Below are 12578 nucleotides of genomic sequence, written 5' to 3' on the forward strand. Positions count from 1 at the left end.
GTCTAAGACGCAACCATCTTAGTCTTCCAGAAACCTTATTCTTATAAAAGGCGATACCCCCTTCTAAACCTCCACCACAGAAGAGACAAAAAACACAGAAGCCTCAGAAGGCTTAGATTTCTGCTCCACAGAAATTAACTCAATCTTTTTGACATGCTGTTAGAGAGCATAGCCACAAATCTTCTAACTCAGCCATCTCCCCAACCCATTGGAGGCCGTCTTCTTTTCTATCATCAACGCTGGACTCATTACAATGGACACTTGAGTCCTCAAAGTCATACAGGAAGGTTACTTTCTTCGTTTCATCACCATTCCTCCAAACAACCCTCCAAGAGAGTCCTCTTTCACATCTCAACAGATGCCCCTTCTTCTTCAGGAAATCAAAGCTCTACTTCAAGTAAATGCCATAGAGTCAGTACCTCCTTGCCAGAAAATCATGGGTTCTACTCAAGGTATTTCCTAATTCCAAAGAAGATGGGAGCTCTCTGTCCCATTCTCGACCTCCAAGTTCTCAACAAATATTTAGTCAAACGTTTTGCATGCTATCCCTTGGAACTCTATACTCTTGCTTCTAGAACAAAATGATTGGCTGTGCTCTCTAGACTTTAAAGAGGCATACACACACATTTCCATATATCCAGGCCACAGAAAGTTCCTTTGTTCTTGTGCAGGTCACCATAATCTTCATTACAAAGTTCTACCATTTGGCCTTGCTTTCTCTCCAAGGGTATTCACAATATGCCTAGTGGTGGTAGTGGCAACCCTTCTTATGCATGGGTTTCAAGTGTTTCCTTACCTGGACAACTGGTTGATCAAAGTTCCTTCGCCTCAAGCAGTCCAGTCAGCTACACAGGCGACTATAATTCTCTTATAGAACTGCTGGGATTCAAAAGTCATTTATCCAAAGTCTCATCTTCAACCATCTCAAATATTGGAGTTTATAGGAACCGTACTCAGCACCAATCTTTTATTAGCTTTCTTGCCCCAGTAGAGACAAAACACCTTACTTAAGCTTTACAATCATGTGTCTACTCTGCACAAAATTTCAGCAAGACAAATGATGTGTCTCATGGATCACGTGGCATCCACAATTCGTGACCTCTTTTGTCTGACTCCATCTCAGATCAGCTCAATGGAACCTTGCGCTTGCGTCTCAGTGGTCTCAAGCCACAAATCCACTATCCCAGTGGATCACAGTCTCCTTGCCTCTTTGTCAATCTCTCCAATGGTGGTTGCAACCAGCAAATCTATCTAGAGGTTTTCTGTTCCACATCCCTCCACTTCAGTGAGTACTCATGATGGATGCATCATTAATGCATAGGGAGCTCTCCTAGACGGTTTGCAGACTCAAGGCCTGTGATCTACTCGGGAGAGAGCATTCCACATTAACCTGTTAGAGCTTCGGGCAAGCCACAGTGCTCTGAAAACATACCGGAATAGTTGTCAGAACCGATAATCAAGTTGCAATGTACTATATCTACAAACAAGGGGGAATGGGCTCTCTTCTATGTCAGGAAGCCCTTCATATTTGGAAATGGGCAATTTCTTGAAATATATTTCTCAATGGAATATATGTGCAATGGAAGCAGAATGCTCTGGCCGACAAACTCAGCAGATTTCTTCAGCTGCACAAGGAAATAGACTCTCAACTCCAAAGTCTTGCCCCACATCTTCTCAGTTTGGGGGACTCCTCTCAATCGCAAGTTACCTCAATTCTGCTTCAGACAGCTCTCTCCTCATCACCTGGAAGCAGATGCATTTCTTCTGGATTGGTCACACAAGTTCCTGTATTCATTTTCGCCAATCCCTCTAGTTCTGAAGACGTTAGTCAAAACTCAAGCAAGAACCAACCACCATGATTCTCATAGCTCTTTGGCCCAGACAACTTTGGTTCTTCCTTCTGCTACAACTGAGTGTCAAGGATCCAGTTCCATTACAGATCATTCCATCTCTGCTCACTTAGAGTCAAGGTTCTCTTACATCACAGCCTGCAGTCTCTACACCTAACAGCTTGGTATCTCTCAACTTGCCTCAGCATATTTTAACCTCTCTGCCCCATTTCAAATCATTATAGCTTCTTCCAGAAAACCACCTACTCAGCAATGCATTGATTTTCTGGATGAATAAAGGACTTTTTATGAAGATTGAGTTCACCAGGTTTTTCTTGGACATTTCAACCCTTTTTCTTTTGTCGTTTAGTCAGAAAAAAGGGTAGCTTTTTAGCAAGAAAACTAAAACTATGTTTTTCATGTGCTGTGCTTCAATTAATGGATCTTTTCCTCTAATTAGCAAATAGCATTGCTGTTTGTCCATAAAAATAGAACATTTTGCATGCATATATATGTTTTGATGTGCTCCGTTTATGTGGTGCCTTATTAAATGTATTTTGAGCTAAATAAAGCAAAAATAAATCCCAGAGAGCTATTTAGCAGATCGCATTAAGAACATCCAAAGAGTGCCTAAGTTCCGTATGCAGAACTCGGATCTATTTGAAGCCCAAACTAAGATCAAAAGTAGACCTGGTTTTCATTCACCTACAATATAGGCATCATATGAACGCCCTAGGTTGCTAAGTGTTATGTAAATGAATCAAAGGACGCCAAATTGAGTCATTGCCCAAACTATGCCCATTCTACACCTACACCCATTTAGTTAAGCACGAGTTTTAAACTTGGGCGTCCAAGAAATTGTGGCTGCGTCCACAAAGTAGCATCTATGTCCTTGGACGCCTAAGTACCAATTATCACTTGTTAAGACTCTTAATTGGCTCATTAACTACTTAGATTGGACGCCTAAAGCACACCTAACTTTAGGCATAACTTAGGCTCCCTTTATAGAATCGGGGCCTTAGTTTCCCTGGCTCCCTATCACTCACCGCATAACCTACAAAATCATTCTACTCTCATTTAAAATTAAACATTCCCATCAACCACTATTCCTCGATAAATTACTGATTCCACAATGTTCCCCTCGCACACTTAGATCTACTGACCAAAAACTCCTTTTCATTCCTTCTCTTAAAGATTCCTACTACACCCGAAAAACTAATTTTGCAGTAACCGCTCCTACACTATGGAACTCTCTTCCACAATACCTTCGGGATGAACAAAATCTAAATAATTTCAAGACTGGCTTAAAGACCTTCCTATTCCAAGACGCTTATGACCGCCCCTAGATCCCTTTCTCTCTTTTTTTACTTCGCTTTTTAATATGAGTAAGTAATCGCTCCAACAACGCTACCATACCCCACTTGTTCAACCCTTCCCCCACCCTTCTTATCTTAACTATTATATGTAACTTCTCCCTTCCTTCCCCTCCTATCCTCACTTTCCAGTTAGTCTAGTTAATGTCATTTTCGTTCACTTCATTGTATTTAACTATTATTTACTTTTACTATATTTTGTAAACCGGCCAGATATTCATTTGATGGTCGGGATATTAAAAAAATTAATAAACTTGGAAACTTGGTTTCTAAGTTTCCAAGTTTTATTAAAAATATGATAAATTGCCTAGCAACTCATTCGCTTGTTTCCTGGTTTATGAAAGGACTCCTAAATTCAAAACCTGCATTAAAACCACCTCTGATTGTTTGGGATATGAATGTAGTCCTTGCCATTCTAATGAAGCCTCCATGTGAACCTTTTGCAACTACAGCAGACACAGAGGACAGCCACAGCAGACAACAGACTAGGAGGGAAGCTGAAGACTAGAACGCTGAGGGTAGCGTTCGCGGAGATCCTGCTGGTACCCAGGGCCGATGAGAAGAGGCAGATGGAGCTGCAAGCAGTCAATGCATGGATGAGGCACTGGTGTGAGGAAGAAGGATTCCACTTCGTGCACAACTGGACAACATTCTGGGGGAAGAGCAAGCTATTCAGGAAGGATGGACTCCATCTCAGCGGAGATGGAACGAGGCTATTTGCAAGCAACATCAAGAGAGAAATTGAGAAGTTTTTAAACTAAGAAGAAGGGGAAAGTTGACCAGGAGTCGATGGTTTGGGAACCGGTATACCCAGAGGATACCGTGCTGGAAGACAAAGGGGAAGACTCACCGGATCATAGGCTAGAAATCCTGATGGATCGAAAAGGACACAAGGAGGAAGAATTTGCAAGAAAATAACAGGTAGCAATCTCAAGTGTATGTACACAAATGTAAGAAGCCTAAGAAACAAGATGGGGGAATTGGAAGCTATGGCACAAAAAGATAACCTTGACATTATCGGCGTCACGGAAACATGGTGGAACGAGGGAAACACCTGGGACACTGTGCTACTGGGATACAAGCTATACCGCAGAGACAGAGTAGGTCAAAAAGGTGGGGGTATTGCCCTATACATCAAAGAAGGAATTGAGTCTACTTGAGAGAACACGCTGGAAACGAAAAATAAGATAGTCTCTATGGGCCAAAATTCCAGGGACAAAAGGAATGGAAATGAAGATTGGCATCTACTACCGACCCCCAGGGCAGTCCAAAGAAATTGATGGAGAGATGATGGATGAGATTAAACACAACTGCAAGGGAGGCAACGCAGTTATCATGGATAACTTCAATTATCTGGGGATAGACTGGAACCTAGGCAACTTTGGCTGCGCTAGAGAGACCAAGTTCTTGGATGCTGTAGACGATTGCTTCCTGGAACAACTTGACAAGGAAAATACTAGAGGAAATGCAATTATGGACTTAATTCTAAATGGACTACGAGGACCAGCGTAAGGTGTAGAAGTAGAAGGGACGCTGGGAAGCAGTGATCACAATATGAACCGCTTCGACCTGGACACGAGGGCAAAACATTGATCCAGAACGTCGACCATAGCACTGAACTTCCGAAAAGGGAATTACGAAGGGATGAGACTAATGGTGGGGGAAGAAGATTAATAAGAGGATAATCACTTTAAAAACACTAGATCAAGTATGGTCCCTTTTTCAAGGACACGATCACCGAGGCGCAAAATCTATATATACCGCGTAACACCAAGGGATCTAAGAGAACAAGGAACCAGTGTGGCTCACTGTAGCAGTGAAGGAAGCGATTAGAGACAAGAAGACTTCTTTTAAGGAATGGAAAAGGTAAAAAAATGGACAAAAACTGGAAAAAGTACAAACAACATCAAAGCAGGTGCCACAAGGCGGTAAGAAGGGCCAAAAGAGACTATGAGGAAAAAATAACCAAGGAGGCGAAAAACTTCAAGCCACTCTTTCGATATATTAAGGGGAAACGACCTTCGAAGGAAGCGGTGAGGCTGTTGGATGAACATGGAATAAAAGGAGTGCTAAAGGAGGACAAAGTCATTGCCGACAAACTGAACACATTTTTTGCGTCTGTATTTACTGAAGAGGATATACACAACATACCAGAAGCTGACAGGCTATACGCAGGAAATAAGGATGGGAAACTGACAGAATTGACGGTCAGCCTAGAAGAGGTATGCAGGCAGATTGATAGGCTTAAAAACGATAAATCCCCTGGACCGGATAGCATCCATTCGAGGGTAATCAAGGAACTGAAAGGGGTTATAGCTGTACATAAGCTTATAAGAGCTTGAGAGATGCAGATCGAGAGTGGTTATTCTGTGCTGGGTCTGGGAAAGTGTTACCATATTCTTCTGAAGTGTTGCTCATCAAGAAGATTATTTAAAAGCTACAAGTTTATCGGGTTATGCCTAAATTTACTTTTCAATGGAGGAGAAATTTGAGAGACTGGTATATATATACTAGACTCCCTAGTAGAGGAATTTCTTCAGTCATAAGGAATACGGTAAATGTGTGGTTAGAATTAACTGAGTTTCAGCATCCTAGGGAAGACTTCAAAAAAAGTAAAGACTTGCATTATTGAACATTGTTAGTAATTTGATTGCCTTTCTTGTGATGGTCACAGATGATGTTAGAAGTTAGGTTGTATAATATTGGTCTGCACCTATGAAAATTAATTTTGTTAGGAGAAATTGGAAATATGATAGCCATATTGAATGTAAACCTGCTGTAGCTGTTGAGATATAGCTTTCCTTTTGCACTGGTAAAACAGATATTTTCTGAAGGAGCTGTTGGAATTAACAAAATGTTTGGGTATGGTGTGAAACTTAACAATAAATATTTATCTTACACTTGTTTAAAGTGAACATCTGCTTTAAAAGTTGAAATGGCAAAGAAAATATTATGAAAAGAGAAGAAATGTGATATAAAAGGTTTGTAAAAACAAAATTGTTTCTTTAGTGAGCTCCTTTTTTCCGTTTTTGGTTAAGTGACTGGATTTTCCGCAAAGAGTGAAGGGAGAGCCCCCTGAATAGTATCCGTATCCATCTGTTCACTGAGAAGACTTAGTATTCTACAGTGAAAGCAATCCAAGCGATGAGAACATGATTGTTTTATTTTAATTTTTTTTAATTGTTTCAAGCTTGGGCCCCCTTTTTCTGTCAAAATTGATTCATTTTAACTGTTATTCAATGTTTTTAAGTGCTTCTTAGGAGTGTACAGTTTTCATATTTCAGAATTTGTTCATGAGCTTATGATGTGTTTATGCTCATGAACATATGATTTGTTCATGAGTGTGTAATTTCTATACTTTTGAAATTGTTTATGAGCTTATTATGTGTCTTTGTAACCCCTTTGGTTATATATTTTTTGTATGACCTATTTTACTTACAGCTTAAAGACACATACATTGTTTTTAGTCTGTGATTCCTACATCAGCTGGTATGTAGACGGTCATTCTTAATAAGTTTTAACTGCCACCATGATATTCACCAGTGCTTGTTTTTAATATTTAATTTTCAAAATTTTAATATTTATAGTGTGCACACTATGCACTATGGTATTCCGGTTTCTCTTTCTTCATTGGCTGCTTTAGGATCTATCCATATCCTCACATCCTTCATCCTCCCAAGTCTTTTGCCACCACTTTAAACAGCATGGTTATTACATTTGGCACATATTTCACATTTCGATCAAGGTTTGCCATTAATTAGCATGCACAAGGTTGGAACCACAGTCACTTTCATTCATTTTAGAAATTCTCATTTATACCATTAGACACCCATTTCTTTTAGGACTCCTGGGGAAGGTGTGTTTGCCGAAACACGGACCATGTAGGGTCCGGTAGGACAATTATGTGTGGACTATAAACTTGGATTTATATTTGTATTTATATGTTTTTATTGTGAAGTGACTAATAAAATCATTGTTTAGAACATCCATATCCACAGTTTGTTTTTTGTTCTCATCACTGAGAAGACTTCACATGTTTCCTTGAAGGAGTGAGTACAGCCAGATCAAAGTAGTTTGCAGCAATGAGGGTCTCATCCAAGTCAAACCTTCTATCCAGAACTATCTTCCTGAGGAAGGGAGGGAGCTACCAAAATAGTTTTGTTGTTAGCCTCTGAATGTTGACAACAATGACCAGTGTTGGGAGAAGACGCATGAGGTAAGGATCTCCCATAAGTGCTTTCTGCCAGCCTATGAATTCTTGCCCCTAAAATTCCAGAACCTTGTCAAAAGACAGTAAACTCTTACAGAGGATGAAAAATGCTTAACCCATTAAAAGCTTCCAAGATACACTGGGGACTTGAACTAGCTCTGACCAGGCAATATGGAGGATCCAATCAAAGAAGTGCCTAGAATCACTTCTCTGCCATGCACCAGTCATTAACCTCCCCTCACCTTGGACCCAAAACATAAGGACAAAAAATGTTTCTCTCAAATTATGGTGTTAAGCGACTTGCCCAGGGTAACAAGGAGCTGCAATGGGAATTGAACCTAGTTCTCTATGATGTGACATACGCCACTTAGACTAGTCTGGCATGGACAGTAAGAAAAAGCATATGTACCTTGAATGATATTTTGTTCCAAAGCTAGCATATGAAAGCTTTGGAAAAGTAGACTTCTAGTTAACAGTTTAGAGAGATGAAGATTTCATAAGTTCAAATGCCAATTGGTGGCTTGAGTATGGCTATTTTATAAAGTCTAATTTTAGTATCTTCACTAAATACCAAGAAAAAGAAAAAAAACAAGCCCACATCAAGAAGGAAAGATAGAAAAAAAAAAAAAGCAAATAGTATAAACCCCTACCCCCACACACAATTACCTGTTAACCTAATGTATAGTAAATTTGATTACTACATGAGAAGGAATACTAGTATGCTAAATGTAACAGGGCTGTCAAGGCCTAAGGAACTTGGAAAACAGGAAGACGAATCAGAACAAAAGCTATCATTAATCAGGCCTTTCAGGGAGAGCAAAATTGCTTCCTGTTAACAGGTGTTCCCTGTAACCAGTATGATTTAAATCAGGCATGTTTTAAGTGTGTGATGTCATCAGATGCTATGATAGAATAACTCTCCCAGAGCTCAAAACCTTGTAGAGTTATTTGATGTCAAAACTGCTATGAAAAGAGGTAATCTGACTATTTCAGAAGATTTAGGACCCATAATAAGACATGGAGGGAACACATGTTAGGAAGGGAAGGTCCCTAAAAATATACTTTGTCAAATAATTTCTCAATGTTAGAATATTTAGCAACTGCCCGTTTCTGTTGTGTTCTGTTAAGTTAGTGGGAAGGGGAGAAAGGGAGAGAAATTTTATATGTGTTGCAAAACTAAGTATTATGATCTTATTTCTTCACGTTTTCTTATTCTCTGGAAATTGTTTCATTGCCTTTTTTTTTTTTTTTTTTTGCTTCTCACTGGGTACCAATTTGTTTTAGCTTGGTGTGTAATTGAAATTAAGTTATACATGGAGATTTACATGGCATAAAGGAACTTTGAAGAAAACCACAGTAGGTAGTAGATAAAGAAACCATGGTTCCCATTTGGTGTTTTCTGCCCTTTCATTCTTTTCTGTAGTGAAATCATCAGATGATATAATGTTAAATACTTGGCCAAGGTTATCCTAGGTAACAATTGGGTGTTCCTCCTCCTTTGACCTTCTCTGCTCTTCTTTATATGAATTCCAAATGGTGCTGCAGTGATATCTGCCCCAGGGTTTTGTTTGAGCCAGAACCTGAACAGCCATTTTACTCAGCATCATGTTTTGGACTTGCCCCGCTATTATTTCTTTTTTGGGATGCAATTTTTCTCTTTGTGGAGCACATTTGGAACATAACTATCCGCCGCTCCCCTTTTAGTTTTATTTGGAGCTGTCCCCCCACTATTCCCCCGTATCAGTGGGGCTGCTGCCTTTCTCAAGTGGACAGTTCTTCTTGCATTGAAATGTATCCTACTTAAATGGCTTGATCAGGATGTGCCTGACTACTCTCTATGGCGATGCTGGATGTTTACTATTCTGATATGTTAGGTTTTTCCTCTCTCCCGGGGTGCTCTTTTCAGCGCACTTGGGAACCCTTTTGGGCTACCATGACACCTGTGGCACGTAGCTGCTTACTTAACTGTTAAGGCTCTTTTATATTGTTGTCTTCCATTTATGTATGACTTTGCCCCTTTTATATTGTACTACAGTTTATCCTAGGGCTTGTACTTGGAAGGAGGACTGGGGGTGGGGTGGACGGTGGGGGGGAACTGTTGGGGGGATGGGTAGTTGGATGTTGTGAGATATTTCATATATCTTGAGCTTGTTTTGCTGTCTTGTGTGCCTATTTCTGGTTTTTCTATTGAGCTCAATAAAATATATTTGAATATAAGTCTGGTAAGGGATTTAAAAAGATCTCGAAAGAATTTGACATTAGCCATGGTCCAGAAAATAGTGTACAAGTGGAAGACTTTCCAAGCAACTGCCAACGTGCCCAGGTCTGGCCGTCCAAGCAAGCTGACCCCTACAGCAAACTGCAAGATGCTAAAAGAAGTCTCCAAAAACCCTAAAATGTCATCACGGGACCTACAGCAGGCTCTTGCTACTTTTGATGTGAAAGTGCATGCTTCTACAATCGGAAAGAGACTATACAAATTTAATTTGCATGGGAGGTGTGCAAGGAGGAAACCTTTGCTCTCTAAGAGAAACATCAAGCCAGACTGAAGTTTGCCAGAGAGAATATAGACAAATACCAGGACTTCTGGAAGTGTTCTATGGACAGATGAGTCTAAAATTGAATTATTTCGACACCAAATATAGCATTCCAGGAAAAGAACCTCATACCAACTGTGAAGCATGGAGGTGGAAGTGTCATGGTTTGGGGATGCTTTGCTGCAGCAGGACCTGGCTAGCTCACCATCATAGAATCCACCAACATATTTTACTTTGTATCAGAGGGTGCTTGAGGAACATGTGAGACCATCTGTAAGAAAATTAAATCTGAAGCAGAACTGGACCCTGCAACATGACAATGACCCAAAATATGCCAGTAAATCCACCAAGAACTGGCTGAAAACTAAGACATGGAGAGTCCTTGAGTGGTCGAGTCAAAGCCCTGATCTTAATCCCATTGAGATGCTGTGGGGTGATTTGAAATGGGCTGTGCATGCAAGAAACCTCTCAAACATCTCACAGCTGAAAGAATTCTGCATTGAGGAGTGTGCCAAACTTTCCTCAGACAGATATCAGAGACTGGTAGATGGCTACAAGAAACGTCTCATTGCAGTTATTTCATCCAAAGGGTGTAACACTAGCTATTAGGGTGTCCTAATTTATTCCTCAGTTAGAATACACATTTTTGTGGATATCTTTTGTTTCATGAGTAAAGCAAGGAAAATTTTTGTTGTTTACCTTCAAGTACATCACTTTCTTTTCTAGAGATAAATAATAAAAAAGATTTGACATTGATATGTGAACATTTCTTAAGAACTGAATATTTCATGGGGTGTTTTTTCAGATGACTGTACATAACCCATTAATGTGGACTACTATGGAAAGACTCAAAGAAAGCAATTCTCAAGTAAGCATAACTAAACCTTTGTTAGCAGTAGACAGGTCTAATCTTCACTGGAAAATGTCCAGTCAAATCTTTTGTAATCCGCCTTGAACTGCAAGGTATAGGCGGAATAGAAATCCGTAATGTAATGTAATGTAATGTTATGGTTATTCCTTCAGCATTCTTTCAGCAGTATCAAGCCAAAGGGACCCATATCAGGGAGACATTAATGACAGAATTTGTCATTTGGGCAATGAATTCCATAGGATTTTTCCATTTCTGACCGAGTTCATATGTGAATTGTGTAAGCTAATTGGAAGAATTATGAAGGCAAACATTTATAAACTTAAAAGTAAGGATATATAACTTGAAATGTTAAGTTTTGGAAAGCAAGATCAATAACATCTATATTTAGCAGAGCTAAAAATGGCTTATTTGGAGTAAGCTTTTCTTTTAACTAACAGTTTCTAAATGATGGTATAAGCAGTAGATTAGCATTGCACAATGCTGTAACAGCAAAAGCTGCATAGCACAGTATTCCTAATTTGGAGAAACTTGACCCATCATATCAACTGGCTGTCACAGCTCTGCTCTGCCTTATTTCAATAGAACGTCTTATCACTGCCCTTAATGACAGGGGGATTTAAAAGTAGATTTAAAAGTACAGTATGTTCATCTAAGCTGAGTCTCAGTTGTAACTAGTACACAGATAAACTCTGTGAGGATTGGAGTCCTATGTTCTACATTTTTTATTTTATGTATATTGTAGTTTAGTGCATTTATACATGAGGGATTATTTTAAGATGATTCTACAAAGTATTGTAAAGAAGAAACAGAAACTATGGCTATTGGATAGAACTGAATCAAAGCCTAATGGTAGGAAAAAGGACATATTAATTCACAAAAAGGTGGGATGAAGTTAAATTTTGAAGGAATAGCAACTGTGTTTTTACCTTTAATTTCTCTTGTGATAGTTTTATAATTGATAAAGGAATTTGTCTTGATGCTATCTTTGGACTCTTTAATTGTTCTATTTAGTATCGTGAATATAGCTATAATTTGTATGAAGCCCACTGATTCAAGTATATTTGTTGCTAAATCCATCCTTAGGGTTTGAACCCAACATTTTCTATACGGACATTTTAATCTTACTCTAATGTAGCTTGCAGATGTAAACAATTGATTAACTTATTATCTGAGTTCACAAGACAGTATTTTAATTGCATCTTGGGATTATATTTGGCTTTGGGTTTCTTTCATTTTCTGGGTCTCGCCAAAAGCATTGAGTAACCATGTTCATATTTTCTTTGGGTGATAATGTGATATTTCATACTCTGTTTACTCATGTAAAATAATTTTTCAGTGTTTACAGTGTATTAAGGTTTTTCTTGTAATCATAATCTGCCATTAAGACTTAATGGTCATGAACTTTTTTGTAAAAATAAATTATGTTCATGGTGAATCAGTGCATTTATCTGTTACTTAAAACATGATCATTAGAGACTAGTATTTCAATAGCTGTAAAACTGTTTATCCCAGGACAAGCAGGCAGCATATTCCCACACATGGGTGACGTCACCGACGGAGCCCCGCAGCGGACAGCCTCGAAAGCAAACTTGCTTGAAGATCTGGAACTTTCGAGCACTGCACCGCGCCTGCGCGCGTGCCTTCCCGCCCGAACTAGGGGGCGCATCTCCTGAGAGGATCCTCAGTTCGTTTATTTCCGCGGAGACAAGAAGACACGTTCTCTTTCTCTGCAGCAATTGCCTTCTCATCACCGCGGCT

The 12578-nt window shown here is 39.4% G+C and overlaps 1 protein-coding gene across 5 annotated transcripts in view; it reads left to right on the plus strand.

The window, feature by feature from the left end:
• The window catches only part of PPP1R13B (protein phosphatase 1 regulatory subunit 13B), a 199805-nt gene that overhangs the window by 13486 nt on the left and 173741 nt on the right, over nt 1–12578 (plus strand). For 2 of the 5 annotated variants that reach the window (XM_033952236.1, XM_033952238.1), the window contains exon 1: nt 11510–11701. The exons of 1 other annotated variant lie outside the window; for it this stretch is intronic. In XM_033952236.1, coding sequence (XP_033808127.1) covers nt 11579–11701 — 123 coding nt within the window. In that variant the 5' untranslated portion in view covers nt 11510–11578. Of the gene's footprint in view, nt 1–10754; nt 10818–11509; nt 11702–12578 lie in introns of those variants that run through there. 2 more of the 5 variants (XM_033952239.1, XM_033952241.1) reach the window with 2 other exon arrangements.

This window comes from Geotrypetes seraphini, chromosome 7 (assembly GCF_902459505.1).
Source record: "Geotrypetes seraphini chromosome 7, aGeoSer1.1, whole genome shotgun sequence".
Taxonomy (NCBI): Eukaryota; Metazoa; Chordata; class Amphibia; order Gymnophiona; family Dermophiidae; genus Geotrypetes; species Geotrypetes seraphini.